Source organism: Cololabis saira, chromosome 17 (assembly GCF_033807715.1).
Source record: "Cololabis saira isolate AMF1-May2022 chromosome 17, fColSai1.1, whole genome shotgun sequence".
NCBI classification, from domain to species: Eukaryota; Metazoa; Chordata; class Actinopteri; order Beloniformes; family Belonidae; genus Cololabis; species Cololabis saira.
The window spans coordinates 2,809,295-2,825,164 of record NC_084603.1 but is presented as its reverse complement, the minus strand read 5'-3'; the positions used below and the strand labels follow the sequence as shown (position 1 = coordinate 2,825,164).

At 45.6% G+C, this 15,870-nt stretch overlaps 1 protein-coding gene across 1 annotated transcript in view; it reads left to right on the top strand.

Annotated features, from left to right (window-relative positions):
- Positions 1-15,838, top strand: part of LOC133464037 (stromal membrane-associated protein 1-like) — a 100,457-nt gene extending 84,619 nt beyond the window's left edge. Inside the window, exons 8-10 of the mRNA XM_061745975.1 lie at positions 9,596-9,773; positions 11,700-11,860; positions 13,058-15,838. Coding sequence (XP_061601959.1) covers positions 9,596-9,773; positions 11,700-11,860; positions 13,058-13,207 — 489 coding nt within the window. The 3' untranslated portion in view covers positions 13,208-15,838. The remainder of the gene's footprint in view (positions 1-9,595; positions 9,774-11,699; positions 11,861-13,057) is intronic.
- The last annotated feature ends 32 nt before the right edge of the window (positions 15,839-15,870 follow it).

The window sequence follows — 15,870 nt, the reverse complement described above, 5'->3', positions numbered from 1 at the left end:
CCTCTCCGTTACGCCGTCGTCTCAAGGTTTTTCCCTCCCGGACCTTAAAAGCTTTTGCCAACTAGAGCAGTTGATATACATTACATACCGTACATTTAAACATTTTTAGGCCATTTGATAATATTTGAGGTAAGAATTCATCATTGCAAAGCTTGCACCAACTTTAAACGGGTGTGATTTTTTTTAATTAAGAATCTCATGGTAACAAGATGATCATAGTACTGTCATAAATGTATATATAATGTATATAAAAACTTGTCTCCAAGTGCACAATCTTTATGATTTTTGACATATTCCCTCCCAGCTATTATAAAGAAAATTAAAGGCGTTAACTTAAGCCAAACATGTCATATTTCACTGTCATTTCATATTTAACAAAGTATATAATAACTACCTAAAAAAACTAACCATGCCAAATATCAAAAACTTGTCACCAAGTGCACGATTGTCATGAATTCCCTCCCAGCTATAAGTGAAAGAGTGTTCTTTCTTTTCCACGTGCCTGCAGACACATGCAATCTTTCATATAAATGACACTGTAATTACTGCAGCACAGTTGCAGGATCTGTTAACGGCACAATCCTTCATCAGCAGCGTGTGGCGTCTCCCCGTTTTTTCCTCGTTTTTATTTTTCCCACGAAATGAGGGCCTTTTTTCCCCCTAAACGTGCCCCAAAAGTCACCAAATTTTTCACCAAGCCAGGCCTGGCGATAAATGTGATATTTAATGGTTTGCATTAATGGGCGTGGCCTAACGGCTCAACAGCGCCCCCTAGAAAACTTTGTGCCTCAAGCCCCACAATACGGTTTGACGTACATGCACGAAAATCGGTACACACCTGTATCATGTCACAACTTAAAGAAAAGTGTCTTCGCTCCATGGCCGAAACCCAACAGGAAGTCGGCCATTTTGAATTAATCGTGTAATTTTGGCGCAATTTATGCTATTCCTGTAGCCGTTAATACGGCCTGAACCGTAACGTGCACCCAGGTGTGTTATACATCAAAATATGCGTCTCCATCCTGTGACAACGCGCATTACTTTTCTCTTTCAAAAGCGTTACCGTGGCGACGGTAGATGCCAAAAAGCGCCGCCCACCGTTCTTCTGATTGGTCCATATTTGATAGTTCCTATTTTCTGCAATAACTTTAGAATGGTTTGACATAAAGAGTCATGGGTGGTGTCATCGGACTTAGTTTTGAGTCCTTGACCTTTATTGGTGAAAATTGCATGCGCGAGGGCCCGTTCAGCGCTGCTTGCAGCTTTAAATGTTATTGTTGTTAGGGTCTTCCTTACATTCGCTTCCGTAAACGGACCGTTGTTCAGGAAGTCTGCTGAGCTTCCAGGAAGGATGAAGAGCTGCTCCAGCGCTCCAAGACAGAGGTCCAACTATCGTCTGGACACCTCACGCCGGGTCGGGTTTTCCCAGGGATGCTGAGTATCGATCCGTCTCTCATACTAAAATATCGTTTTCATGGTTCGTTGTGGACGGGGGAAATTGCTGGAGGCCTCCATATTTGATAGTTCCTACTTTCTGCCTTAACTTTTGAATGGTTTACATAAAGAGTCGTGGGTGGTGTCATCGGACTTGGTATTAAGTACTTGACTTTCATTGGCCTGAATTAGTTATGATGATAAGTTGAGGTGGCTTGGGCATCTGTACCGGATCCTCCTGGATCCTCCCTAGGGAGGTGTTCCAGGCATGTCCCTCCTCCCTAGGGAGGTGTTCCAGGCATGTCCCTCCTCCCTAGGGAGGTGTTCCAGGCATGTCCCTCCTCCCTAGGGAGGTGTTCCAGGCATGTCCCTCCTCCCTAGGGAGGTGTTCCAGGCATGTCCCACCGGGAGGAGACCCCGGGGAAGACCCAGGACACGCTGGAGAGACTATGTCTCTCGGCTGGCCTGGGAACGCCTCGGACTCCCCCCGGAAGAGCTGGAGGAAGTGTCTGGGGTGAAGGAAGTCTGGGCATCCCTGCTGAGGCTGCTGCCCCCGCGACCCGGTAACGGATAAAGCGGGAGAAGATGAGTGAGTGATGAGTGAGTGATAAGTTGAGTTTTATGTGAACAGCAAAGGCACTTTTTGGCCCTGAGTGCGAAGGCCCGTTTATCGTTGTTTGCAGCTTTAATTTCTATTTGTTTCCACCACATTTAGACGTGATCACGCCCATCTCTCTATCTATCTCTATATCTATCTATCTATCTATCTATCTATCTATCTATCTATCTATCTATCTATCTATCTATCATAGGTCTCTAACTCCAGCTTGTTTGTCTTTAACCAACATGTCAGACTAAAGTCCTCTTCCTGTTCCTGCTTCATGTCGGGTTGAGCCAGAATAAAGAATAAAGAGTTCACGTCAGCTCGTATTTTAACATGAAAGGAAACCTTTTGTGCTGCTTTCAAATGTGTGTCAGCATAGAGGGAAACCGAGTGATGTTAGTTCGTCCCGTTATTCCTGCAAAACTGTCTGCAGGTATGAATGATTAGACCGCTACTCTGGTCAGGACGTGGTTTTGCATCGTATCTTTGAACAGACCGTCATGGCGGAACATGTGCTTCTGTCGTCTCATCGCTTTCTGTTTTACTGCTGCCGCCACAAGTTTTAGCTTAGCTGGGAACACAGATACGATCCCGAACCGCCACACAACAGAGTCCAGAGATGACTGAGGTTGCATGAGGCTTTAAGTGACGTTTGTGAACGTAGCTGTCAGGTCGAGACTCAAAGCAGGACTGAGGCCCCGTTTCCACGTAGCAGAAACGGTGGTGTTTTCATGCGTTTTGGTCGTTCATTTACAGGAAAACGAAGCTCAAAGTCTCCAAAAATCATCATTTCTGAAAACTCCGGCCAAAGTGGAGATTTTCAAAAACTCTGTCTTCACGTTTGCTTGTAAACGGAGAGAAACGGACATTTATTCTTCAGAACGTCACATTATGAGACAGAAACGTCACCAGCGTCATGAGTGACACCTGTGGTTACAATTAGTTTGTAACCGTCAATATTTTCTTGTATTTTACCTGTTTTATATTCTAAAGTCACACTTAAAAGTAACTCCACTTCTCTGTCACTCCAAACCAAAGACTCTGGTTCATCTTGGAAGTAACTGGAAGTTACTCGTGTCATTTGTTGATGTTTTTTCCAGGATTCTGATTGGCTAGCATGACTTTATCTTCTCGTTACACTGCCCCCTGTAGGTTTGGCTGCTCATAGCACCTTAACAGATATTTATGCAGGTTCCTGGAAATGATGGTATTTTTCAAAACGTAGAGGGGGAAATATACGTTTTTGTAAATACCCGGTTATGTGGAAACGTGGCCTCAAAGCAGGACTCAGATGCAGATATTAGATAACAAAAGGCTTTTATTGAATTCACCGGAGACCTAATAAAAACCCAAGAACTATCAATCTAAGCTAGGAAATATGTTAACAATCGCATCTCAAAACTCACCTCTTCAGAAAAGCTTTTAATGTGTGATTTGTTTCTTATCCTTTATCTTATCTTTTATCTCTTATCTTTTTTTTTATCCTGTGGTTTTTAATTTTTAATATTCTTGATCTTTGATTCTTATCTTTGTGTCTGTGAAGCGTCTTTGAGATCTTTTAAAAGCGCTATATAAATCAAATTGATGACGAGGAATAAACAAAGGGCCGTGAAGCTAAGCTAAGGTAGAAAATTTACAAAAAAAATCACTTTATTCTTTATTTCATTCATTAAAATAAAAACAAAACAGTTCAATATAATAACAACAAATCTCTTTCCTTGAATAAAAGGGAACAGAAAGAAGACTAAGCTTATCTTATCTGTCATGTTTTCCTAAGAAATCAAATTTAAATTAATGTAATAAAAAGAATAAAAAATTACAAATTAAGAAATTTTGGCACAATACGAGGGGAACACAGACTATTTAACAACAAGGAGGGAAATAGGGGACAGGTGGAAACACAGGTGGGAACACTTACTTTTCAAAATAAAACAGGAAATGACAGGACAAAACAAACTCAAGACAAGACAAGCTCCCCACGGTGTGACAGTAGCTCCATATTCATTCGTTTCATGTTGACAATCCTCTGATTTACCATTTAAATATACCTATAATTTCATAATATATCATATAATTTCAAGGGAAAAGATATGTTGGACATATCTTTTCCCTGTTGTTGAGTTGAGTTAAACCAGGGGATGTGAAGAGTATGACATAATATTTAATATACATTCAAGGGAAAAGATATGTTGGACATATCTTTTCCCTTGAATTTATATTAGATATTATGAAATTATAGGTATATTTTAGTGATAAATGAAAGGATTCCCACGATATCAGCCAGAGATGATTGACAGTTCCTCACGTGGGACCGTCTGAGCGATCTTTATTTACTGAAAATCTTCCAGGTTCCTGGAGCTGTTTAATCATATATTGAAGGAGAAATTCCCTTTTATTTTAGGGAACATTGTGTTTGAGCATTTCAATAACTCTCATGCATTTGTTGACAAAGCTGAGGTTCTTTTCTCCTCAAAAGCCACATTTTCATGGACTTTTATGCTCAATTTTTCTCCTTTCACCTCCTTATTCACTCGTTTTCCCGCTGTACCACCTTTATTCGAGATGTGCTGCCGGCCTGAGATGTGAAAAATGATACATTTGGCTTTAAAAACAAAGAAAAACTGGGAAGTATCTTGGATTCATACATATCTGTGAAGTTTCTGTCTTATGGCCCCCCCGGTTTCCTCCCGGGGTTTTGATCCAGCAGGTGGGTTCTGGTTTGGCGTCGGCGGTGAATCACACTCTGATTATCTTTGTGAAGCCGGAGGAATCTGCAGCCTCTGATTCCAGCAGCTATTAGCCCTAACGCTTCCCTGTGCATCAATTAAAAAGAACCACGATTAGCGCCTTGAGGGAGGGGGAGGATTTATCCCCAGCTTCCCCCTCTTTTCCTCCTCCTCTTGGCTCAAACACACTTTCTACATCAGCTCCTCTTTATTTAAATCAGGCAGGTTTCTGCCTCGCATTAGCTCCTCATTAATCACCACATATAAACTCAGTGGAAATATCACATCAGGATTTTCATTTTAACCTAAATTCAAAGCTTTTTTTAGGTTAATTTGAGTTGAGCTCATTGAAATCGCTGTCACGCTCCCTAAAATACCTGCAGCTTATGATCCTCATGTGGCTCGTTACGTCGGCGTATTAGAGGACGTTGTGGTGAAAACGTGCAGCATAAATGCAGCTCTGGTATTTTACACACATAAGCCACGGTTACATGATGTTGTGCAACAGGAGCTTTAGCTGATCAGTTATCGAAGGTTATTAATAATTTTATTCAAGAATTATTAATAATTAATAAAGTCGACTATTTATCAAATTGAATGATCAAAATGATAATTCTCGTCGGGGCACCACCCTGGGCCTTAACCAGGGAAATGATAACTTTTAACAGCAGAAAATCAGTCTCAGAGATTAGGATTATTCTGCAGAACATTAAATCTTACTCTCACTTACAGAATAACAATTGAAGGCGTGCAGTTCGAGCACTGACTCTGTTCAAACAATCAATGTGACCAAAATTGTACTAAACAACACAAACCACTCATTAAAAATCAATCAGAATTTATTTACATACGGGTGTCAAAAAGATGGTAAACGCAACACCCAAATAAATCCTGATGGCACACTACATTAACATAAAACCATTAACTAACAAGAAAAACAACAAGCAATAAAAATGAAACTTAAATGCATGGAATGTAAAAGAAAACACAACAATAATAAACACAATTCAACGGTCGTGTACGGTTCAAAACATTTAAAGATGGCGGGGCTTCTGTGGTATTTAAAGATGGCGGAGCCTTCACCACGTGCAATCGGACCGGATGGTGTTCACGGTGTTTTAAAACGTGAGTAACTGGCGAAACGGCGCCACCAAATGAACAAACAACTGTAATATGCACACAGTAATTTCATCAAACATAAATTCAGCTCTAAACCGCTTTAAGTGACCTGATCGCCCCCAAAACACGGCCTCACGCGTCCTCGGGAGTCCGGATCTGAAGCTGCAGGCGCTCCCACCTCATTCGACCAATCAGGAGCTTCCCTGTCCCCTCCACCGACTACAATAGCCAATGAGCGCATGTATGCAAATGAAGCGCATGTCCCCCTTTTGTCAAGAAAAAAAACGAGCCAATTGGAGCCAATCGTGCTGATGACTGGCACATTGTATAACCAATGAAATTCTGAAAACAACAATGTGCCGCTTCAGGGGGCGGGAATAAAACCCACAACCCATGCGTAAAGTGAAATCACTGCAGCAAATGAAACGTGCGTCCGTGTTTTGACTCTTTTATATGTATTTATATATTTATTTCAGCAATATTGATAGTCAATCTGGATATGGGATAGGATACCTCTATGTGTCAGCTTTCATTAGAGGCCAAAATTATGATTGTATGTTGAAAGGATCAAGAGTAATGCCCACGGTTATCCAAGTGTCCTTTTGGCATCTCCAAATGGCCATTTTTGGAAAGGTTTAGACATAATCTTACAGAAACATGTGTAAAATACTCATTTTTTGTGGTATTGTTATCAAATTTGAACATGCATTAGATAAGGCTTCATGCTGTGTCTCATTGTGTTTTCCAGCTCATAAGTCACAGATTCACTCATCTGCAGACATCTGATTACAAAACAAATTTCCGGCTGAAATAAAAACCTTCTATTTCAGTGTGTTCATACTTAGATTACTCAATTCTAGTAGCAGTTACAGTGATTCTGACAGTTGGTGTTACCTTTCAAAAGAGACCAAAACCATCCATGTACCTCAAACGGTTCAAGAACAGCTTTCAATTTACGTTGGGTATATCTTGGATAGGCGTTTTATGCTAAATTATTAGGATAAAACAGGAATGGTATGTTAAAAATACCTAAAATACAATAAATGTTTCCCTGCTGTTGAGAACGGAGAGCTGAGGTGATGATGAGGGACTCGGCAGTCTCTTCTCCTCATGTTCCTTATGTTGGTTGATGTTTTTCCCCGTTTGTTCTGTTCTCTTCTGGCGCGCCGTCGCCCAGATCCCCTAGATCCTCCAGATCTCCCGGGTCGGGACTAGCCGAGCTGGCTTTTGTTTTTGGTACCTTAGCAGAAATCCTTCAGCGTCTCACGGAGAACCTGAGAGGTTTTAGAGACGCAGATGCTCCATGAGAGGAGAGTGTTCAAGCAGAGATAGAACACCGTGGAGAACGGTGTGTGTGTGTGTGTGTGTGTGTGTGTGTGTGTGTGTTTATCTTTGAATAGCTGCCTGAACAGTAATTCACAGCTCTGGCTTCTTCCATCAACACCGGCGCTGGTCCAGAAGAACAGACCCCTGTTGAGGTTTTCTATCACACCGTGTGTGTGTGTGTGTGTGTCGCACATGCACGGGCATCAGAGCCAGGGTGACTAATGAGAACAAAGACGAAGAGAGATTCACGTGTGACACCCTCGGGTCGGGAGGACGAGTTTTACTCATTTAAAGGGGACCTATTCTGAAAACCAGGTTTTCTCTTGCTTTAACATCTATAAAGTGTTTTTTTCTTGCTTTAACATATATAAAGTGGTCTCCCCTCAGCCTGCCAACTCAGAGAAGACGGAAAGCAACCAAATTCTGCAGTGTCTTGTTAGGTTTAAAACAGCTTCTGCAGAAGGGGAGAGAACAAGAATGTTTCTCCAAAGTCCTCCTACTGCAGTATGCTTTTATTAAGAAACTTTGACAGGAAATGACCATATTAGGACTGTCAACAGTAAACGGTTAGACAGTGAACAATGGGTGGAAGTGACGTGTGATTGATTCCTGACATTACAGTGGTCAGCTGTCACCAGGACAGTCCAAACCCTGAGTAGATCAGGAAGTGGCTGCTGTAACTTCTGTTGACCAAGCATGTGACAGTTTCATAATGACAAAAACAAGTTCAAAGGTTGAATTAACCTCACAGTCTGTACAGCCGCCCGGATGAGCCGTCCAGTGTGATGTGGATCTACGAGCCGTTCAGATTCTGCTCCCGTCGTTATGGAACGATTTACATATGTTGGCCTTCGATGTGTGAAACCACGCCCACAACTAACTCTGGCCGGAACAACAACAACAACTCCGCCGGCTGGTTCAAGATTAGTACAAGATTACATAACGTTATAACAGATAATGACGGTGAAAAAAGTCGAGCTGTAACGTTAACCACTACCATGGGTTAGTTAGATGCCGGCTATGAATTACTTCAAACAAAGATACTTTACTAGGCAACTCAGACCGTGTTTGGTTTAACCAAACAAACACAGACAACAAAACGTTACATAAACGTTAAGTTACGTCACGTTTATACAGGAGAGCAATTCATAATCCAGTGGCTCACTACACGAGACGAAAGAGACAACAAAAAACACATTTAAATCTTAAAGTACCATTCTGAGACATCCTGATGTAACCGCGGTTGCGACTCATCAATAGACTCACTTTCATCCTGCCGTTCTGGGTCAGACTCTGGGTCATAATTGTAGTGTACTGCTACCTGGCTGCTCTTCGGACATGGTCGCCATTTTTCCTCTGCGCTCAGTGCGATGCTCTACCCAGAGTGAGGCTTTGTTCCCTCCCCTGCTACGCGTCATTCAGGCAGCCAATCAGCACAGAGCCTCATTATCATAGGCTCGCCCACTCAGAATCCTGCATACATAATGAGGTTAGAGAATGGGAAGATAAAGACATGGCTCAGAGGCTGAATTTCTAATTTATTTAGCAAAAAAAAAAAATCAAAAGCTTGTTTTTAAGACATTCAAGGCCTGTTTAAACAAGGCCTGTTTAAAATAGGTATTAGATCCATAATAGGTACCCTTTATGTATACTTTTTGAGTATATACTGTTTAGTATGGCATTTCAGACGCACCGATGGGCGTTTGATAACCTGCAACTTCGTGCCATAATTTGTTTTTCCCTTTTATTTCTGTTTTTATTGAGACTAATATAAGAAGATGTAAAAGCTGCTGCTTCCTCTGCAGATCTGAAGGGGGGGGGACTCTCAGGTGTGTGTGTGTGTGTGTGTGTGTGTGTGTGTGTGTGTGTGTGTCTGTGTGTGTGTGTGTGTGTGTGTGTGTGTGTGTGTGTTATCCCCCAGGCTGTTCTCCTTTCAGCTCGTCCTTCCCTTTGTGTTTCACCTCACAGCCTCCTCTTCTCTCTCTCTTTTATTTGATATGTCCTCCCACATCTTCTCCTCCTCTTCCTCCTCCTCCCTCCATTCTCCGCTCCACCTCTCCTCATCTTTAAACCACCTTTTCTTTTCCTGGAACCTCTTGTTCCTTCTTCATGTGTCTCTCCTTTCTCTAGTCTCTTCATCTCCTCCCTCCATCCTCCCGTCAGAAGCAGTGGACACAAAACATGGATCATTTTATATTATACTACTATTATCATCATTTTATTTCATTGTATTTGTTATTTACTGTTTAATTGTGTCTTGCCGCTTTTAATGTTGATGTAAAGCACTTTGAATTACCTTCTGTTGAATTGTGCTACACAAGTAAACTTGCCTTGCCAAGTATTTACATGACGGCTCTCTCCTTCCCGTCCTCTCTGTTTCCACCAGTCTGGCTCCGGTGCAGCAGCAGCTCAGGTGGACTCCACCTCCTCCTCCTCCCCCGGCACCACTAAAAAGGTGGAGGAGAAGAAGCTTCTGTCCAAGGACTCCATCCTGTCTCTGTACGCCAGCAGCGCCATGAGCAGCAGCCCTCAGATCCAGCAGCAGCAGCCGGCGGCAGGACCAGGTACCCAACACTCTCTCCATCTTTAGGCCCCGTTTCCACATAGCAAAAACGGTGGTGTTTTCATGTGTTTTGGCCTTTTGTTTATGCGAAAACGAAACTCAAAGTCACCAAAAGCCTGTTGTGAAGTCCTGGTGGGTGCGGCACATCTGGAGGTCTCCAAATACTTGGCTACCAGGGCTCTAATGCAGACTGGGACATGGAAGAAGTCCAGGGTGAACTAGATGAGTTGGTGGGGGACAGACCCGTATGCGTTGGCAACGTCCAGCCTCACAACATGCAGGTCACCTCTCTCTCTTTTCGCCCTTTGGATCTGCTCCCATATTACTGCAGAGTGTTCCACACACCCTGGGAAGCCTGGCACGCCTGCTTTCTGGCAGCTGGTGTTGATGTACCCGTTGCTCGTGAGATAGCTGGATCCCGGCACAGTTCATCCAAGTGAGCGCTGCGAGCGCGTGGCGCTCGAACCCGACGTCCGTGTTGAGGGGGGGGCCAAGGAAGGCGTTGACGTTAAAGGAAGGTGTATTTATCATTGTGTGTGTGTTTAAGCGGTAAGTCCGTGAACCTTCGCCCAGAGCTGCTTCAGCCAATGTACTTGATGTTATCAGGCGGCTCGTACAGTTCTGATCCAGGTCCGCAGGTGTTCGTGGGAGAGGGGAGGGCTAGTGGGAGCAGAGTCATCTTGTTTACATTCCACCAGGAGATTGTGAGCAGGAGTGGTCGGGCCAAGACCACTCCGTCAAGGACAAATTGTAGAATCAGCAATTATTTTGAAAACAGGCCGCCTCAGTAATTTTCCGTCTGCCTTTCAGTCTCTGGTTCATCGGCAGCGTCTCCAATCAGACAAATTGTGATCAATTCCGGCCAAGCTGAGCTCCCAACTTCTCCAGGTTGTTATCCATCTTGTTAATGAGCTTGAACACCGCGGCCAGCCTGCGGTTCTGCTCGAGAATCGCATCCAGCTTACGGGCCTGCTCCCCAAACATTAAAGTCAGAGCGCTGATCGCTTTGCCTGATCCATCTGCCACGTCCGGCAGCTCTGAAAGAGCCAAAACGGCTGCCGACGACTTACGCGTTTGTCGATACACCAGGAAACCCCCACCTCCGATCATGAGGATAATCAGGAGAAATCCTGCTATCATAAATCCAAATATGTAGGCATCTTCTACGTCCTCAATTGACATGATTGCCATACACAAAAGCTTCCAATACTTGTATGAATCCATTGTGTATCCAGCAAAAAAAATCCTCGGGATGAAAACTGTGACAGCTCTTTGCCACTCTGAAGGGATGACTTGGTTCTTCCAAGCCACTCTCAGCAGGTTCCATAGGTGTCTCAGGACCCCTGGGCAGTACTTGTACAGCTTGTGGTGTATCCCATTAGGGCCTGGGGCTGAGGCTGCTCTTGCCTTCCGTACCACTTCTGCTATCTCGCTGAGTTTGGAGAGGGCAGCATAAAAAAGGACGGCTGGGGGAGCTGGGCGAGGAACATAACCAGGGGATCCCAGCGGAGTTGACCTCGCTGGGTCTCTGTACTGCTCCTTGATGTAGTTCTCCAGCTCAGCTTTGGTAATGTCCAGTTTTCCGCTCCTCTTGTCCTATAGCAGCCGTCGCATGCTTGAAGGGGTTTTTGAAGAAATTACTCCTCTCTTTCTCCTTCCGCCTTCTGCGTTTGCGAATGCGCTCTGTCCTCCGTAGGCCGGCAAGATTTTTCCTCACCTCGTCCCACAGTGGCCTCAGGCCCTCGTTCTCCTCCTTACTTGCCTTCCTCCACTGTTTTCGGAGTTGACGCCGCCTCTTCAGCTAATTTGCAGCTAATATCCGGATTTATTTAAAACACCAAAAAAATCATATTAATAACTAAAAACCAAGCCTGGATGTTTGGGAGGATGAGAGTGTTTATTCCTGCTGTGTTCTGGTGGGTTTCAGCCGGTGTGTTCGGGGGCCCGCCCCAGGTCCAGTTCCCCCCTCCGATGGCCGGGGGTGTCCCACCCGGCACCGTCCTGGCCCCGGGGTCCGTGATGTCCGGCATGACGCTGCCCAACGGAGGCTACATGCAGCCGGGACAGCAGCAGTGGAACACCAACCAGGTAATCGCTAGTAGGGAGATCCACAGGGCGCCATGCTGGGCCCCCTCTAACTGGTACCTCTATGGGACTGAGACAAGTCCCTGCTTGGGGTTAAACTCTGCATGTGTTGCTGATTGATCTGAATTATGGCTGTAAAATAATTAACTCATGTTAATTAATAATTAGTTAATCTAATTAACCATGACAACCACACAAGTGATGGATAAATGCAAAATGGGACGAAGGATCAGTAGCATAGTGTAAATATACAAGTGAATGAGTTTAAAAAGACGTCAGAGGTCGAGTTTGGTACAAATGATATTGGAGGTTTTGATTTAATGAAATTTAGAACTCAAACGTGATGAGTGATGAGTTTCCTTTCACCAGATAACAGGTCCACACACATGTTGGTGGGAAAAAAAAGGTTTTATTTTTATTATCTGGGCTCCGGGTCTCCCGCTGAGCTCCGGGACTCCCGCTGAGCTCTGACCCACCAGAAATATAATTACCAGCGCCACCACATCTTTTATTGGGCCTCAGAGGAAGATCATGCAGTCGTTTACAGAGAGATGATGCACTTTCAACAGCTTCATGTTTCTGACCACTTTATGGCCTCCGGGGAATCCAAAGAATAAATAAGAAGATGCTGTTTTAGGCCGATTTACAGGCTGGTTGAGACCTCTGAGTTAACGCGGTTCACCGGTCAGGACCTCAAAACAGAGCCGGAGACGGACAGAGAAACATTCACATTGATTCTGACATGATGTAATAACACTTTTGAGTCCCAGCTCGGAGCTGCAGCTCCTCACATCACCTGGACTGATTCACTTCCTACCTCCTACCTCCTACTTCCTACCTCCTACTTCCTACCCCCTACATCCTACCTGCTACCTCCTACCTCCTACCTTTTACTTCCTACCTCCTACCTCGTACTTCCTACTTCCTATTTCCTGCCTGCTACTTCTTACCTCCTATTTCCTATCTCCTATTTACTACCTCCTACTTTCTAACTCCTACCTCTTACCTTCTACTTCCTACCTCCTACTTCCTACCTCTCTGGCCGTACTCAAATTAAAAATTGCACACGCAAGCTTGCAGCTTTAATTATTATTATTACTATTATTATTATTATGACCATCAGGGATCAACATATTTAGTGTTTTCCTCCAGATGTCAGACCACGAGGGTTTTCACCTCGTGCTCCTTTCTCTCCCTCAGGTGACCCAGCAGATGGGGGGCGTGGCCTTGAGCGGCGGAGGCGGAGCCCCGGGTTCGTTTAACCAGCCGGGCGCGGCGGCGGCGGCCGGTTGGCCCGCAGCGGCGGCGCCGCCTACAGGCCAGACGCTCAGCACTCAGCTGTGGAAGTGACGACGGGGTCCCAGCGGGGGGGCAGTCGGGGGCCGGATCCACCCCAACCTCCCCCTCATCTCAGAGCTGAGAACGGACAGTGGGCGTGGCTTGTTTCTCCCGAATGCCCCGTCCAGAACCAACACGCCCTCGCCATGGGGACGACATGGAAAAGAACAATGTGGCCAGCGTCGAGGCCAGCGTCGAGGCCGTCGTCGAGGCCGTCGTTGAGGCCGTCATAGGTCATCTCTGACTCCTTCTTCCCTCTTCTGTCGTTGTCGTCTGAAAAGCAGCAAAACGGTGACGGAGCAGGAATCTGCCGGTCGTTACCGAGACGGGTGATTAGTGCGTAGTTTCGGTACCTCAGTAGTCGTGTGGTTGGTGTGTGACGCCCCCCCCCCCCCCCCCCCCGATAACTCCTCCCATAACCCTGATAACTCCTCCCATAACCCCGATAACTCTTCCCCCCCGAGCAGAGGCCTGTAGCAGCTAATAGAGCCGTTCTGTATTTATGTGACCGTGATGTGAAACTCCTGCGTCTCCGAGCCCAGAAGAAGCCGCCGCGAAGCTCCGACATCCTGTAGTTCCAGTAGTTCCGGAAAAATCAATCTTTAGACATACAAATCAATTTTAGGAATTAATATGAGAATCAACTTCGAATGGGAAAATCGATTTAAAAAAAAACAACCTAATAATGAAGACAAAAAAGATGCTGGCAACAGTTGTAGATCCACCTTTGATGTAGCGACTTCCTGTCTCTCAGAGCTGTGGAGGAAGTTTGGTCCATTCGTCTTTATCTGTAGCTGGACCCGTCCTACACATGACAAGGGACACACATTGGACCTTGTGTTGAGTTTGTGACTCACACACGTTTGAAGCTGCATTCACACTAAATGTTACTTTTACGAACCTTAAAGTCGCAGTTTTAACCAGAACCGCTGGAAATGTTGAAACATCGAGTCGAGCACGAGAGAGACACTGCAGGTTCAGTGGACGTCCAGTATCACCTCCGGGGTCCAGATTCAGGACTGAGACGGTTCTGAATAAACGTAACGCTTCTGCCACAAACCTCCACGTCTCAGGTAACATCCACATGCAGGTGAGACCCAGCTGTTTCACCTGTCCTGTTGTCGGGTCTCGTCAGCGCCGCTGCGTCTCGGCCACGTGACCCAGAGATCCACCAAGCCCCTCCCACAGATATTTCCCATAATGCTGCTGTGGAGCGGACCGGCACGGCGTATTGGTCTCCATGACAACCGTCTCCTCATCTTTGACCCACTGGAAACATCCCTCGCTTGCGGGTCAGCAGGTCTGTGGCTCCGCCTCCAGGGGGAAGAACCCCCCCCCCCAACCCGACCGGTGTGACCCCTGACCCGTTCCAACCCCCATGTGTGACGGCGTGACCTCGTCTCTCGTTGTTGTGTTCCGTCGTGCCGTACGAGAGAAGCGGCTGGTAGGAATTAAACCTGGACGACCCGGTTGAGACTCGGGATGCCCCGTTACCATTTTTTTCACACCGAGAACGAGTATTTTAATTTGTGTACTCGCCGATACCGAGTACCGATATGATACTTCTACCACAAAAGTAACTCGGCTAAAAATGCAATAAAAATGCAATGAATTGGAAGACAGGTTTTATTTGCAACAGAAATTCAATTTTAAACAAAACGTGCTACTTTGTGGTTCTGCGCACGCGCACAGTTAATATTCAAAGTTTGATTGCCACGCCCTTCATTTCATTAGCTCTACAAAGGTAAAAAACCATTAGGTAGCATTTTTCGGCAAAGCAGCAGAAATCGGCAGAACACGGGCTTTCCTCCGCAGCCCAGTTGCGCTGAGAGCGCTAGCCCCCCCGCCGGCTAGCGCAGCGCCGACAGCCCGCAGTCTGCCTTGGTTCTGTGGTTGTCCCTTATTCTGAAATATGTCCACACTGATGTCCCGCTTGCATTAATTGTCGCTATCTTGCCTGAAACGGCGCTGCCAGTCTCACTCACGGGTATCACTCTCTTCTCATCACCACGCTAAGTTTAGCCGACTGGCGGCTAACCGGAACAGCTGGCTGAGCAGTGTCGGCTCGGCGGCTGCTCTCCCCGGGAGCCGCGGGGCGGCTCAACAGCTCCCCCTAGAGTCACTAACCAGTAACTACAACAACAATGAAGTATCGGTGCGTGGTATCGGAGCATTTTTGCGAGTATATGAGGGCAGTATTGGCTCTGATACCGATACCAGTATCCGTATCGGGGCATCCCTAGTTGAGACTCGGCCCGGTTGAGTTACAGACTCGACCCGGTTGAGGGACCGAGTCGGAGCTTAGTATCCATGGTAACGGGCCCCCCGGATGTCCTCCAGGTTTGTTCTCAGCAGATTTACGTCTTCTGGTGCCTCGTACGAAAAATAATGTGACTCCCTCTCTCTATCTCTCTCTCCCTCTCTTTCTCCCTCTCTTTCTCTCCCCCTCTTTCTCTCTCTCTCCCTCTCTCTCTCTCCTTCTCTCTCTCTCTCTCTCTCTCGCATTTCAACTGTAAACAAACAGAAAAGCTGCATTTCTTTGTCTCACGACTCTCAACTGTTTTATCCTTTGACTCTTTAGTTCCTTCGCTCCTCTTTTGCTGTCCAGAGTTTTACGAGTTTCATTTGGAATAAAAGATGTTGAGTCCAGAGTTTTGGTTTCCAGTTTCAGTTTT